We start from the raw sequence: 16319 nt of genomic DNA, 5'->3' as shown, positions 1-16319 counted from the left end.
AGTTGCTGGTCGCGGGACTGCTAAAAGTGAAATTTGCTCATATCTCTTAACCAGGCGACTCCATCCATCTGGGTACCGGCTCATCCTTCCTTCCATGCCATGGCGATACAATGTGTGAGTTTTTAGCATTTTAAACTAAGCAATGAATTTAATAGATAAAAATCGAAATTCCTAGGCTAGGCGCGGGTTTTCTGTTTTGCATTGGGATGTGTGCAAAATAAAAATGGGTTTGTTTGGGATGTGGCTTTGATTGGTTGTCATTGCATTTGATGTACGGTGGGATTGGGATTGATTTGAATCAATTCGGGTAAAAATTGAGTGCGTTATGAGTGTTTTGATGTTTCCATGGGCTACTGAAACTGTACTTTCAGCCTGCAGATCAGTGTAACAGAAAATTACAGTCTTGCTGTAGAAATCTGCAATTATTCTCCTCATCTCATCTCAATATTGTAAGGTTGTTTTAGTAGTACTGATCATCCCTTCTTTCTGTTTTCATTTGTAATTCCCACTGCATAAGTGGAAGAGGCTGGCTTGCCGCCTTCTAAGTTTTGTAATTCAGTTTTTGTATTCTGTCCTCCCGCTGAATAAGTGGTCGAGTGATAAGTTCAATACAATGGTCCTCCCGCTGAAATATGCGGTAGAGTGATTGTTTAATGTAATGTCCTCCCGCTAAAATATGCGGTTGAGTGATTGAACTTCAGTTTATTGTAATTTTCCCTTGGTCGGTTTACCGCCAAGAGCTTTGGTTTCTATCCTGCTGGATAAGCAGAAAGGGCTGGCTTGTCGCCCATGCATTGTAATTTTCAGTTTGATTATTATTGCTAACGATCCCCGGAACACCGTATGCTCTCACCCTCCCAATTTGGGCTCTCGGTGAACAAAAGGTGGAAGGGTTCCCTTTCAGTTGTTTGGTTTATTCCTCTAACCTTAACGGGTTATTTGTTGTGGATGAATTGTTATTGGTCTAAAAATAAATAAAAAATTAGTGGGATATTACAGAGCCCTTGGTTAGAGTTTTGTGATTGGTAGATGGGGATCAAACCCCAATGGGGTATATTTATGAGGCCATGGATAGGGCCGAGGAGTCTATAAAAAATTACTAGAAGGGGGATAGACTCAAATTTGATCCCATCTGGGAAACTATTGATAAAAGGTGGAACAATCAGTTCCACCAACCCATTCATGCAGCAGGGTACTTCCTCAACCCCCGTTTTAAGTTTGGGGATTCTTACTCAAATCCTAATGGAGAGGTCATGGAGGGCCTCACTACATGCATTCAGAGGATGATACCTGAGGTTGAGGTGAGAGATCTCGTTGTGGCCAAACTCCAAAACTATGAGGAAGCAAGGAGTAAGCTATCTCTTCAAAGCTGGCAAGAAGAGGAAGAACCACTCAAACCCCAGGCATAACATTTTCCATTTGGATTTGGGGTCTAAAGTAATTGATAAATTGATAAAATATGTTTTCGCTTTTCTCTTTGCTTTCTAACTTTTCAATATTTTATTTTGCAAATGCTTGGTGGCAAAGTTGGGGTGGACATACCCCAAATCTCAAAATATTTGCCATCAGAATCTTATGTCAGCCTTGTAGTTCATCCAATTGTGAGCGCAATTGGAGCTTCTGTGAGGCCATCCACACGAAGAAGAGGAGCAAGTTCGCTCAAAAATGCATCAATGAACTTGTCTTTGTGCAATATAATCTTCAGTTGTGCATAAGGAAGGTAGAGGAAGCAGCAGCTGGTCCAATTTGGATATGTTTTCGCTTTTCTCTTTGCTTTCTACCTTTTCAATATTTTATTTTGCAAATGCTTGGTGACAAAGTTGGGGTGGAAATACCCCAAATCTCAAAAAATTTGCCCTCAGAATCTTATGTCAGCCTTGTAGTTCATCCAATTGTGAGCACAATTGGAGCTTGTGTGAGGTCATCCACATGAAGAAGAGGAGCAAGTTAGCTCAAAAACGCCTCAATGACCTTGTCTTTGTGCAATATAATTTTCGGTTGCGCATAAGGAAGGTAGAGGAAGCAGCAGCTGGTCCAATTGATTTGGATGATATAGATCCTTACAGTGATTGGACATCACAGAAGCAGCCTCCATTGTTTACAGAGGATGACACCAATGATTTGGGAAGTCAGGCTATGGAGGAGGGGGGTGGATTTGGTTTCACACTAGATGACATTGAGGAGGATGAGGAGGATGAGGAGTCATTGCCAGTGCCAAGAGAAGCTAGAGGCAAAGCTACATCCAGGATGGAGGACAAGCCACAACCTGAGTCAGACATACCCAGCGAGGAGACACAGTCACGCCCAGTGCAGACTTCTAGGAATAGACCCTCTAATTATACCTCTCCCTTAGATTCTACCAGAGCTGGGAAGAGGAAGATGTAATTGTAATGATGTATTTACTTTTAGTTTTACAAAAACTATTTACTATTTTGCTTCCAGCCATCAGCATTCCTCATGAGAATGCGATTTTGTACCCACTACGCATTTAAATATATCTAGACTCAGCTTGTTTCTTTTGTGTTCTCATTTATTGACTCATTAGATGCACCTTCTCATTGAATTTTGCAAAAAAAAATGCATTTCTAATTAAATTTAAGCAATTTTTTTAGTTCCCGAGTTTTTTGCCGATTTTTTGCCGAGCAGTGGCCAAGTTTTTCCCGAGTTTTTTTTTCAGGCTTGGCGAGTAGTTCAACTATGGTAGCTATGAATTAGATTTTTCAAGGAAAGCAACATACAAGTATGTTTTATACATGGTTTTAATCATCTAATTTTCATGTGCCATGACTAGAAAGTTTATTATTTTTGCTTATACGTGGACATGTAATCAAACTAACATTAGAAAAAGTAGGTATCCATGCAAAATTAAGTCTTAAATTTGTCTTGCAGGATATTTATGAGTAATTACAACCATAAATTTATTAGATCAAAGGATTTGTCTTTATGATGATAATAGAATAGTAAAATAGTCACAGGTAAAAACAGAAGACAAAACAGACTCTATTAGTTATTGTTACATTATCTTGCTACTGTATTTATCCTTGTGATCAGAGACATGCTTTGATGTAATAAGTTATATGCGATCAATTATTTGTCAATCTCCTGCAGACATTAATTAAATATCCCATTTCTCTTTCACACAAGCATATGTTCTCTTTGTCTCTCTATGTTGATATGCACGGGAAGAAGAAAAGAACCTCATAAAGTGGCTGACCATTCAATACAACCCATGGCACATATTGATGTGGTGGTTCTAGACTGTTTGTCTCTTCTGCATACTGTAACTCCAACTGTAGGCACCAAAAAAAATAGTTTTTAGTGATAAAAATGACTAAAGTGGGTTCTTCTATCTTTCAGTGTAGACTCTAAAAATGTACATGAAGTACCTACAACAATAGGGATAAGATCAATCATAGTCAGATGCTTTTCAAAATAAATTATAAAACTATTCAGTTTGATGAAATACTATGTTCTTTTCAATGAATACAAAAATTTAGATATAGAGGTAATTTATCAATAGATGGGAAACAATAATATTCGAAGTTAACTGGAATAGATAAAAAAATACATAACAAAGAACTTTGTTTCAAATACAACAAAGTTGGAATTGTTATTATGTTAAGGGCCCTTATGTCACAACATTATTACATAGATCATTCCAACGCTAATAAGGATGTGATTAGATGACACTATTAATACTTATTCAAGAAAATTCAATGTCACTCTAAAGAACTAAGAACTGCTCTTATTTCCTCTCATTGTTTAAACTTTAAATGACGTGATAATTAAGTAAATACATGTTATAAACTAACATTGATGTAAAAATCTGATGACATCAAATAAATTACTGTCATAATATGTGACTCAAAAGATGAGGATCCTCTCCGGATTTTTGTTTAGGTCACATGATCATCCTCATGAAAGACACAAAGCTGGTAATCACCCTTTATGAACAAGTTTTTCCCATTTAATATTGGTTTTATGATGTCAGAAAAACAGACATCTGTAGACAGAAAAAATTACACTCGTGTCCATGAATCAGCAAAATTAGTCAACGGGACTAGAATTTAAAACTTGATAGAGGCTACCAGCACCAGGCATCTAAAAAGAACATGCCCCTGCCTTCAAGACCACACGAACCTTCATAGAACATGCTCAAATACTTGGAAAACATGATATGAAAAATAAGGCTTTTTGGAGCACAATCAACTTATGCAGAGCTATGGCAAGTTATTTGGCAATTAATTTGAGTCATTCATAGGCAAGTAAATTGTGATTTTTTCAACTACTTTTAAAACTACCAAAAAGAATATCAATGCTGTAACTGATTCAACAAGTTACAATGTTGTTATAAATTTATTAGATCCAAATATTTTCTTTACTGTTTATGAGATTTTTATAAAAAATTATAAATATCAAATGAACATCGGAAAATATTCACTTTTATCAAACAGTTAAAAAAAATAAACAAATATACACTTAGAACTACTTTATAAAGCATTATAATTCTTCTAATTTACTATGTCCACATATTTCTTTTTAATTACTGAGAATATTTTGAAATTTTCTTTAATTCAATGAGTCTAAGGAAAGATCAATTTTGTTATTAGACCTAATCAAATAAAACAAAGATGAAACAAAGCAATGTGCCTATTATATAATGTAATAATTGCATATATACAGTAAAATGCATTCCCTATAATATATACAGTAAAACGCATTGCCTATAATCACATTGTGTTGTTTCCTTTTTGCTTTATTGGGATTGCAATTGATCAGGAGGTTTACCTGAATCAAAACCTAATAAATAATTAAAATTCAGCTTAGGAAATGCCTTAATGGAATAGGGAATACTCAGAAAATGTAAAACAAATGCTCTATAAATGCTGTTCCAAAGATAAAATTAAGTGTCCAAAGACGCAACTTTTCTTTTAGCACAATTGTTTTGCAATTTACAGAATCCTGGCACTCTAAAGTGTATTTTGAGTAAGCATAAAGTTTGCAACTCTATGCTGTCCTTTTGATGTATGGTTTATAGAAGAAAAACTATGGAAAAATACATAAATTTATCCATCAAAATGAAAAGTTTATGCTGTAGCTATAGCTGATTGTTTGAGAAAAAAACAATCACAGCAAATTTCAAAAGAAAATGCATACCTTTTTCCCATGTCCACTTTCAAAACAATCTTTGATAACCTTCGGGTCCAAGCTGGTCTTTTCAAAACATGTTTTCCACTCAGTTGCTTCATGTGCCAACACAAAGTTTTCAATACAGGAAATGAATGGAAAGTGCTGGTTCTGCATGAGTGGGAAAATTTTATAAGCAGTGATGATGAAAAAATGTCCCTTGATCATATTTATTATTTAATAGCTACCATGATTTATTAAATTTGAAACTGTCATATTGTAGTCAGATAAGTCCATCAATGGGCTAAAACTAGAAGTTATAATTTAGAAGGTATAATTATAGCCAGAAGGCAGACAGACAAGTATGTTATCAGTATGTGCACATGGTACATGTTATCATCACGAGTGTCCTTTGTGGAAATGTGTGAAAGCTATGTGTATGTGTATGCATGCATGTGTGCTATAAAGGGCTGATTCTCTTAGGAGTGACACAAGGTCAATTGTGTACATTAGGTGGACACAGTCAAGAGAAGGTGGGGAGGCTAAGCGGGAAGGGGGTCTAGTGGTTAAAGAAGATCCACTATAAGGAGTACCCTAGATTCAATTTACTCACAAGAATTGAATTGAACCCATAATTCTCTTGGGGTGAACTGAACCTAGGCTGCTCCTAAGAGAGTGGATTGTCTCTGGCACCATATCCCTCCGCGCTACCCCTCTGCTCAACCCTATTTCCCTTATACACAATTGAACCTTGGCCACTCACAAGAGAGTGCGCAACTTTTGGTTAACCCCAAGCTTGATCATGATGTCAAAACATAGGAGCACAAAATTTGAACAATATATAATTTAAATGGGAATCTCCTTTTGGGCTTCTTTAAGGGTCGTTTAATATTCCAAATTGGCATCTATCTTGGTCACAAGTAAAAACAATCTTTAACTTTTGTGAATGTGTGTTTGGGGGGGTGGGGTTGTGGGTGGTGGCAAATGCAAATTGACATCTATCTTGGCCATGAGTAAAAACAATTTTTAACCTTCGTGAATGTGTGTGTAGGGCAAGGGAGGGGAGGAGAGAAAAGTGACTAACTTGATTTGTGACAGTTCCTATGCTTGGAATAATCTAAACGTATAAATACATGTACACATATAGAAAGGGAACTTTGTTAATGTAAATATTTTGAGCCTATCAATATTATAATCTATATTTGGAGTTGTTCCATGCAAATAAAGAAATATGGCATCTCACTACTGCTAGATTTGATCAGACAAAATGTCTTATAGAAACTACTTTTATTTACTAATTATGTAAGGCATTAGTGATAGTTAAATTTCTTATGAGTTTGTGAAAAAAGGTTAACTTTGTTTGGTTAAAATATGTTGTTGAGTTTCTTCATTGAACAACATAATGAACCAAATGAAGAAAAATAATCTCAATCAACAAACACAGCAAGGGCAAGGTATATTTACCACCTATTTCAAACAAAAACTTCAAAAATAGAATTTGCATATGAAATGCTATATAAGAATCAATTAACTATAATTATTGAAGCCGGTTCATATAAGGTCCCCTTGCAATTACATTCTATTGTTGTATATTATCTTATTTCCTTGAATATTTATGCTGAGCCTGAGATTTATGGTCTTCACGATCATTTTCGTCTTTGCATCTTTAATAAAAACGCAGCGAAGGAATGTTTGTGGCTTAACAAGAATTGCCTTTCTGTATGGAGTGAAAGAACAGTGAAAACATAAGCAACAGTATGAAATGTGGTAAGGTTATCTGGAAGGCAACTTATCCAACAAAAGATCATAATAATTACAGTTTGAATGAAAATTTGTCTTTGATTTGAAGAATCTCATATAGCTATAGGGCTGCAGAGAAGAAAATATTGACACAACTCATACCAGTCAAACGATCAAAGGAGCATATCAGCAGATGATCTGAATCCTCAAGGGACCCTTTGTCACTTCAATTCTGAAAAATTAGTCATAAGAGGCAAATTTGGAAGATGTTGAATTCACCAACCACAAGAAGATGAAATAGACACATTTGGCAACACAGTTATCTGCACAACAGATAAATTCCAAACAGCCAAAATCATCCAATATGCCTCCAACCACCTAGAAAAGAAGCCAAATCATTCCATTGCCTGACTATAGAGATGAAATGGCATTTGAGGTATGCTGGAACCAGTTTTGGTGCTCCCAAAAATTGGACTAGATATTAACATTAGAGTTTATAAGTCATTTTTCCAAGCCCATTAAATCAGTGCAACTTGACAAAAGCATGTTGCATAAGATCCAAATGTCAGTATAACCATGAAGTGCTAAAGTCACTTCAAAGAGTGTCCTCATGTTTATTAAGGGATTTATGTCTTACGGTCTAGGTTATATTATTCCCGTACATTGTAAATTGTTTGATATTTAATGTTAGATGTGAGTGTTTTGAAGTTAGAACTGAGATGAACAAGTTGGCCTACATGCAATTGAAGTCTTTTGTTAAGTGGGAATCACAATGTAGTTATAAATGGTGGCTATGTATTGAAATATTAAAGTAAACCCGCCATTATTTTGGAATGTTAAGAGTTCTGGTAAAGCTTTATAGAAGAGTTCAAGTAAAGTGGTGACTCAGTTGCAAAAAGAAATTAAGAAGTTATCTGAACAATTTAACTACCATTTATTGTATAAGATAATTGAAGTTCAATGAAGAAATAGAGGCCTTGAGGACAACACATTCCCTCTTACTTACCAAATATCTTTAGAAAAACAAATATTTTTAATTGTTATCAATCTACCTTGTTATAAAGTAATTTATTCATTCTTGAATTATCTCATGTCTTAAATTTTCTCCTGTCTGGCAAGTCTCTCCAAGTCTCTCAAGGTCATACTATTTTCTTTTGAATGGCTTGTTTGCCAAAGGTTTATTCCCCAGTTTGGTTAGGCATTGGTGTTGTATTGGCTAGAGGTAAACGGCATTGTTTCTTCTTAATGTTTTAGTGCCATCTTTTTAGTAAAATTGGTGGAATCATCTTTATTTTTGCCCTGGTTCAAATCACAATAACTATCACATAGGATGGTGGAGATGCAGATGTGTTTATATTAAACAAGGATGCATCTTAAGCCATAACATTTTTTTGTGGTAACAGAGTATTTTACTTCAGTATAATAACACAACATAAGCATAGTATATAGGCACATTGGGGTCTAGAAGCATCTAGAGTTGTAGTAGCCATTGCAGCTGAGTGTAGGAAGTGTCGTGAATTCTTTAAATAAATTTGCTGAGTATAGTGAGTATAGATTTCATTGTATATGTGTTGATTGTTGCACCACAGTGAGATTGAAGGATACATTGAAGAGTTTGAATTTTAATCTTGCTTGGTTTAGTTGATATAAGGAGGATGATTCTAATTTGCTGCAATTTTCACCTCCAGTAGATAACTCTAGCTTATGATATATTATATATATTTTGTCTTATGTAAGTCTTGTTTATGCTAGTTGCTTGACCATTTTCTCATCATTACAATGCTGTAATTCGTTTCCATCATAATGGAACACCTATACACATAAATATTGATGATGACCTGTGAAGCCTGACAGAACCATCCATGCCCAGCTCCAAAGTATAAGAGTAAAAGTGAGCATTGTTGGATTTAAAATTTAAAATCAATAATCTAGTCAAGCAGTACAACAATACTAGTAATCTTTCTAAGCTCTTATTTCATAAAACCATTTTCAAATTGCTAAACATTATAGTTCTTTATTTTCAATGATCAACTGAAATCCTACATTTTCTTTTCATTAATTTTGTATTATAGTGCAATTGCATATGTGCTGGTATATGGTGGGAAGGTTTTGACATCAAAACTCCCAACTTCAGAAGACTATAAGTTATAATTAGAACGAAGCATGCATTGTGTTTGGATGTGAAATTAATTGGAGTATGTTTGAGAAAAGCTGAAAAAAAATGCAACAAAACCTTCAACTCTGCAACAATGAGCAGACCATTCAGTTGGAATAGATTGACCCATCACCAGATTGAATATCAATCTCCATCCATTTGGAATCTAGATTATTTACACATTTCTGGCGTTTTGATACTAAAAAATATTTGAATTTTATGTCTAGTTGATGTGCATTTGTTTATTTAGTGCTTATTTGACATATATTTGTCTTTTTTCACTTTTGATCTCTATGGAATTCATTTCCAATAAAATTTTGATACTTAAGACATTTTTTACTTTGCCCAGTACAAGAGTCCAGACATAAGGTCATGAAGAATATTAATGTTTGGAGTTTAAGGTAAATTTGGGATCTATCAATACTCAAACAACTAAGCAATCAATTCATACTTGAACCTTTATAGATACTTGAAAATCAATGCTTTAGAGGTGGTTCACGACACTATTCATTCATAACAATTTGAATCTTGTTTTTTTTAAAATGCTAAGAATGAATCCCTGTAATATATGGGTATGTCAGATAATCACACACCCAAAACTTTAGTAGTGCTTCATCCAATTTCATCCATAAGGCTCGGAAAGTCTTTGATTTTGTATTCATGGGTAGGATCATCTATTTAACTAATTATAAATGCATTATGTAAATTCTTTGTCTTTAGCATCCTTTGAAGCCTTCCCTAATCATCATTGCTGTAATTTCTTCTTAATATTTGAAAGGTCTCCTGTGTTGTCCTATAAATTTATCTCACTGTGTTTGGCATTTATGTAAGTTTCTACGTTTCTGATAACTAAAAACTAGTTCCAGCATGTAGAGTTTGATGATGCTATGTTTCATCTGCATTTTATTAGCAAATCACTTCAAGTTCACAATCAAAATTCAGTGTTATAAGATTGTTTTGATATGTGAAGTTTATGAGTTATATGCATCTGATTCTTTTGTAAGTTCAGACTATATAATACTAAGACTTGTCAAACTTTGAATTATAAACAACTGAATCCACAATTACCAATATAAAAATTAACAAAACTGATTGACATAAGCAATATATTGCAAAGCCCATGAACTTGAAAGCAATGTTGCAAGATATATTATCTGTAGCAAGAAATCCTTGAAGATGCATAAAAGTCTGCATACATTGCTTTATACGGAACACATTTCAAAGACAAAAACAATGAAATTTAAAAAGATGAATGAAGAAACTTCTAGAAAGCTAGTCCTCACCAAAGCAGGCCATGCATCAATTGCACATGCTTCAACGGTATTGAGCACACACTCATATGGACCATGCTGCATATGCATCAAAACATAGATTTGAATGTAAGAATATGCATAAGAATATAAATCTAATCTGCCGATAACAAAAATTAAATAGCTGTAGGGAAAAGAACACAAATTTGGCATCGTTTCCTGCTACATAGTTGCAAATTCTTTCAGCATAGTTACAAAAAATATATAATTAGACTGAAGTTGTATCCAATTTTATGAGCACCATCAAGATGTAAAATTCCACAAGACTTCAAGTGCCATCCTACTGCTTAAGTTGCTTGGTTCACAAGGAGCCTCAACAATCAATTCTTGCTATGTGCAAAGCCCCAAAACTTTAAGGAATAAAGCCTTCGACAAATTAGGAAGAAAGCCCACATTTCAGTCCTTGACTGTAACTTGAAGATCAAATATCCATATACCCAAGAGAAAGCAGATGTTCAAAGTTTTCAATTCAAAAAAGAAAGACTTGGAAGACAAATTCATTGAATAGTGCAAGGTCATATATAGCTCACAAAGCAGATTGATGGTGTATCAATTGGTTTTTTTTTCTTTTGAACGTGCAGTTAATTTCTTGGAATTACAAACTATCTACCAATGCCTTTAAATATTAAGGAGAAATATATTTGTAAAAACAAAAAAAGACTTCATGTCAAATATATATATGTAGTTCTCTCATTCCTGGAATCTGACCACTCCCAGAAGGCAACTATCAATCAAAGACAAGTGAACTTGACCAACGAAATATGAGAAATGTGTCAAACGATTCTCACACCTTAGCTTAACACATTGAGTGTGCACTTCCTAGCACTAAACTTTTTTTTCCTTCAGATACATAAAGAAGAGGATTCTATATGTCTCTCATACAAAAATTATTAATGACAGTGGATCAGCTAACAGGCAATCTGGAGACAGCAGAGGCTACAGGCTAATCATTGACCCATGAGTGGTCATAAGATTAAGATTTGCACAAGGATTTGAAACAGAAATGCATAAAAAACACAAGCCATTTACAAAAGATTGGATATTGCAAGAAGCGAAGAAAATGAACTTGCAAAAGCATACAATGACTCATGTTTTATCAATAAAATCGCCACGTGATCCAGAAGGATCTATATTTGCTAATACTTATAAAAGTTGTAACTTTATAAATTGTTGTAGATGCTAGATAGTGACATTGTACATAATCCTTCATTTATTGGTATGTTGAGAGCACTCCCAAGTGGATGCAGAGGAAAAAAGGGAGGGAAATGTAGTCGCTGGTGTCTCTTTGGGTTATTTCTCTTATTATTCTTATTTATCATGAGCAGTTCAGGGTTAGAGAAGCTGAGAACAAAATGTGCAGAGCATAGTGGATGGTAAGAAGTAGTTCGATGGAAAGAATTGACTTGTTCTTTGCTCTATTGCAACCAAAGCCCCTTTATTGCTTGCACGATCGATCTCAATACAAAGTACAAACCCACAAGACTCCATTCCCATGTTGGAGTTTTCCAGACTGGGTTTCTCCAGTAAAAATCTTGAGTCAACTTGTATCAATGGTAGTGTCACAATTACCTCGTGTATTAAGAATATCATGTAACTCTACAAGTTTTCATCGAATCTTGCAACACTTTCAAGAATTAATCTTAAATTCATTGGAAAACATAACTATATTTGAGCTGCAATTTGGTGAATTAATTCTATTAGAGTAGTTTTAGAGATCATATTTTCTATCAGAGCAGTAGTTCCATGAGCTTTCAATTGGTGAATTCCTTCTATTGAAATAGTTTTGGAGATCATATTTGATATCAGTGTAGTCCCACTTGTGGGATAGTAGCTGCATGACAATCACTTGGCAAGGAAGGACCCCAAGAAAAGGAGAGCTTGAGATTTATAAGTAACGGTTCTGTGCAAGTGATTGGGGACCAGCACAAGTTGCCATGGCAGGGGATTTTAATGACACATATGAGTAGCAAATTCAGAGGTTGGAGAAAAAGGTTTGGATTTCTCAAGCCCAAATGATGGATGAAAAGCCAATTTGATGGAACCTATGCTGGGTTCGACCATTCAATAAGGTAATTTGCCTAATGCCGTTGGAGTAAGCCCAACTATATTCTCATAAAAGGCTGAAGAAATAAAGAGAAAAGCTGAAATGGAGAAGAAGCTACTACCAAAGAAAACTAAAGCTAGCAGCTCCACAAAGGGTAAGGAACGCACATCTTCTATTTGGCTAATGCTGTTGGAGGAAGCCCAAATGTATTCTCACAAAAGGCTGAAGAAATAGAGGGAAAAGTTAAACAGAGAAGCAACTACCACAGAGAACTAAAGCTAGCAGCTCCGAAGGGTAAGGAACATGCATCTTCTATACCTATCTTATCTTTTATTTTGAAAGAAAAATATCAAACCCTATGGTGGTGAAATAAATACCAAAACATTGAATTCATAGCTTAAGAATTGGAAGTTTATATTGAGATTCATAGATGATGACGAACACAAGATTAATTTTACAAGATTGAAAACAAATAGTCATGTAGTAATCTTGTGGGATAGTTATGCTGAATCTCTCAAAGCTGATAAGTTTCCACCCGTCACCAAGTGGAGTGAATTCATGGATTTGTTAAAAGCCCAAATCTTTCCACCCAACTATGAAAAATTGTAGACACTTAAATTTGATTAATTGCATTAATTGAATTTACTCGTCTTAGTTGCATTTATTGATTAAATAATTACGTGTTATTTAATTAATTAAGCTATAATCCTATTAATTAATTAATGAATCCCCTTGATCATTTAATTAATTAATTTTCCCTCCTATTAAATAAAACAAATAAATCAATGTCTTATTTAATTCATTTTGTCCTTTTCCTCTTTGTCCTCCAATTTGAATTAAATAATTCTATTTGATTCAAATTTGAGCACATGGCTCCTAACCTTAACCCCCCTCTAACTATTCCTCTAATCCCAACCCACTAACTAACCCTCCGTTCCAACCAACCTTGTTCCCTTCACCAATTCTTAACCAACCTAAATATGTGCACATTCCTATTTTCAATAAATAAGGTAAGGAATCTAAATTTGGGTGTCTTTCTCCCAAATTGACACGTGGCTTCCCTTCCACATGTCATCATTTGCATTGTCACTTGTCTTCAAAGAGGACAAGTGTTGCATTTTTCAAACACCCTCACTTCCCCTCCATTTCTATTTAATGCATCAATTTTCCTTCACAAATCATCACTCTTGTTCCATAGCAAAGACATCATGCCACTTTGTATCCACAAATCACATCCATTTTAGCTTAAATCTTGCATTTCATTATCAACCATCTTGCATTTTGCATCATCATGGAGCTATATTGAGCACTCTTGGAAGTATCAAAGTGAGCACACATTAAATCGAATCGAACCAAAGGACAAATCCTCATCAAAGGAGGCTTGAAGTTTGCATTTTCTTGCTTCTTTTTTGTTTATTTAGTTTCTTTTTAAGTGTCCTTATCTTGAGTGTTTGCTTGATATTTGTGTTGTTTAAGTTGCTAATATTGCATTTCAATCTTTTTTATTTACTCACATTTATCTGCACACAACAATATAAAAAGGGGAGGTGGATGAATATGTACCAAAATCAAGGGCAAACTATAACCACCTAATATTTTTTGAAAATTTTACAACTGAAATGAACAGCAATGCAATGTCCTTATCACCTTCTGATCACCCAGTTCCTGAGATGGGCAAGGTGAGAGCATAAAGCGTATAGGACCCCACCAACTATCTACAATGCAGCAACTTGAAAGAAACACACTTGGCAGCAATGGCAGCCAAAACTTCACTTCTTCAGTGGAGTGTGCTATGCAAGAACTAAAAGGAAAACACTTCCATGCTTATTCAGCGGAGTGTGCAATTACAATGAGCACAAACACTTCATGCCAATTCAGCAGTGTGTAATAACAACGAGCACAAGCACTTCACGCCAATGTTACAAGACTCAGACTCGACACCCAGCTTGGTAAATTGAAAAAATAATGAAACAGAGATATTTTAAAGGATTCAAAACTTGTTTTAGGCACCTTTTAATATATATAACTAAAAATAAAGTAATCAAGTAGAAGCTACTTTGACCACATATATAAGTATACATCAATCACATAAGTATAAAAATGAAATTTAATTTAGCTAAAGGAAACAATATTGGTAGATATATAAATTTAAAATTATAAATATTGTCAAATGTATATAAATCTCATGGATTATGAAGTCCATGGTATCGAAACAAATATCAAAACTAAAAATATATGTCTATGGCTCAAAGGAGCTTCCATTACTCATCCCAACATCATGGCAAGCCATATGCTGGGCTCTAAGATAGGTATTGGATGATGATGTAGCCATGATATTTGCTTGTCTCAATGACTGGTGTATATATTCAAGTGATATTTATTATTAAAGTTTTCTTAAAGCCTTCCTTCCAGACTGCAAGTTTTGTTGTCAAGCTCATTAACAAAAAGAAACGGTTAAGTAAAAAGATAAATGGTTATGTTTTAGTTTGATTTTAGCTAGATAATAATAGATGGTATTGTTCTATGAGTTGCCTATGTAGGGCATGCTTGATGCATTTTTGCATTATGAAAATGGCATTTATTGCGAACTATGACTTTACTCGTATTCAATAGTAATATGGTTGTAGCATGCTAACTTTGCCTATGGCAGTCCTTGTATACTAAACAAGTTGTCCAATGTATGAAACAAGATAATCCTTGATTGTGGCTTTGACTATGAAGATGCCAAGATTTGCAATGGTAGATATGTATTTTGTAGATTTTGTGATCATTAGCCTATTACTTGATTAGACTTATAGTTTGATGGGTGTTTGGGGGCAATGCCCCCAATGGGGTTGAGGGGCAATGCCCCTTGTGGCAGTTTAGGAGCAATGCCCTTAGTAAAGTTAACAGGCAGTGCTCCTCACATGGTCTGAGGGCAGCGCCCCTAGCACATTCCTTGTCACAATACAAGGTGGGGTCAATGGGCAGAGCCCTCACCACCAAACCCAAATGACGACCTTCAAAACCACACAGACTTTCATGGCGCACACCATTTCATATCTTTTGTAAATCCTAGATGAGCAAGTCATAAACCAAACAAGAATTGAAAGGTGTTTACCCTTTGGGTGAACAGTTTAAAACATACAGATAGAATGCTCAACGAGAAACAATAATGCCATAGATACCAAATGATAAGATCAAGCAAATATAAGAGATACTATTTCCATTCATAATCATGTGTCTTTACAAGTTACCTTCCATGGTATATAAAGGTACCGAGGGGATGCGAGGGACAACCGTCGCACCCGTAACTACCATCCCTCGATTACATTACTAACAAAGTAAAGTACTACCTAGTTAACTACTGTTTTATTCCTGTACAATATTACCGCCAACATCATCCCCCCCAAAAAACAAGGTCGTCTCCTGACGACTGAAAAACAAAATGGGATGATTAACAACATAGAATTCAAGACTGAGAATGGGGTGGAGGAAGCGTCCTTGGTGAGGAGGGTGCCAATGCGCGGGGTGCGGTCGTCAAGCGAGCCCGTAACTCATAGACCTGCTCAGTCTGCAGCTTGAAGTCCCGCTCCGCAACCATCTGGCGCTCCATCGTTGTTTTCACCATCATCACCGCCTCCAAGACCTCCTTATCTTTTTGTTCCACCCTCTCCAAGGCACTACCCAGGCGGCTCTCCAACATAGCCTTGTCCTCGTGAGCTTCCTCCAACCGTGCCTCCAAGGCATCCTTCGCCGACCTCTCCTCGGCTAACACTGTGTCTAAGGTAGTGCGTTCTGCATCCCATGAGGCCTTCTCCTGAGCCAATTGCTCTCTGTGCAACTCCTCCATCTGCTGGAGTCGAGCAGCCAACTCTTCCCATGCCAACATAGCCTCCTAGCGTTGGGTCTCTATACTCTCAGCAATATATTGCGTCCTCTGCAACTCATAGTAGGTCTCTCG

General features: G+C 35.5%; 1 protein-coding gene across 1 annotated transcript in view; it reads right to left on the bottom strand.

Moving 5' to 3' along the window:
* Positions 1–16319, bottom strand: part of LOC131071214 (gamma-interferon-responsive lysosomal thiol protein) — a 91084-nt gene that overhangs the window by 60204 nt on the left and 14561 nt on the right. Inside the window, exons 2-4 of the mRNA XM_058006963.2 lie at positions 10306–10371; positions 5158–5298; positions 3198–3290 (exon numbers count right to left, since the gene is read on the bottom strand). Coding sequence (XP_057862946.2) covers positions 3198–3290; positions 5158–5298; positions 10306–10371 — 300 coding nt within the window. The remainder of the gene's footprint in view (positions 1–3197; positions 3291–5157; positions 5299–10305; positions 10372–16319) is intronic.

Source organism: Cryptomeria japonica, chromosome 7 (genome assembly GCF_030272615.1).
Source record: "Cryptomeria japonica chromosome 7, Sugi_1.0, whole genome shotgun sequence".
NCBI lineage: Eukaryota > Viridiplantae > Streptophyta > Pinopsida > Cupressales > Cupressaceae > Cryptomeria > Cryptomeria japonica.
This window is presented reverse-complemented; position numbering and strand designations above follow the sequence as displayed.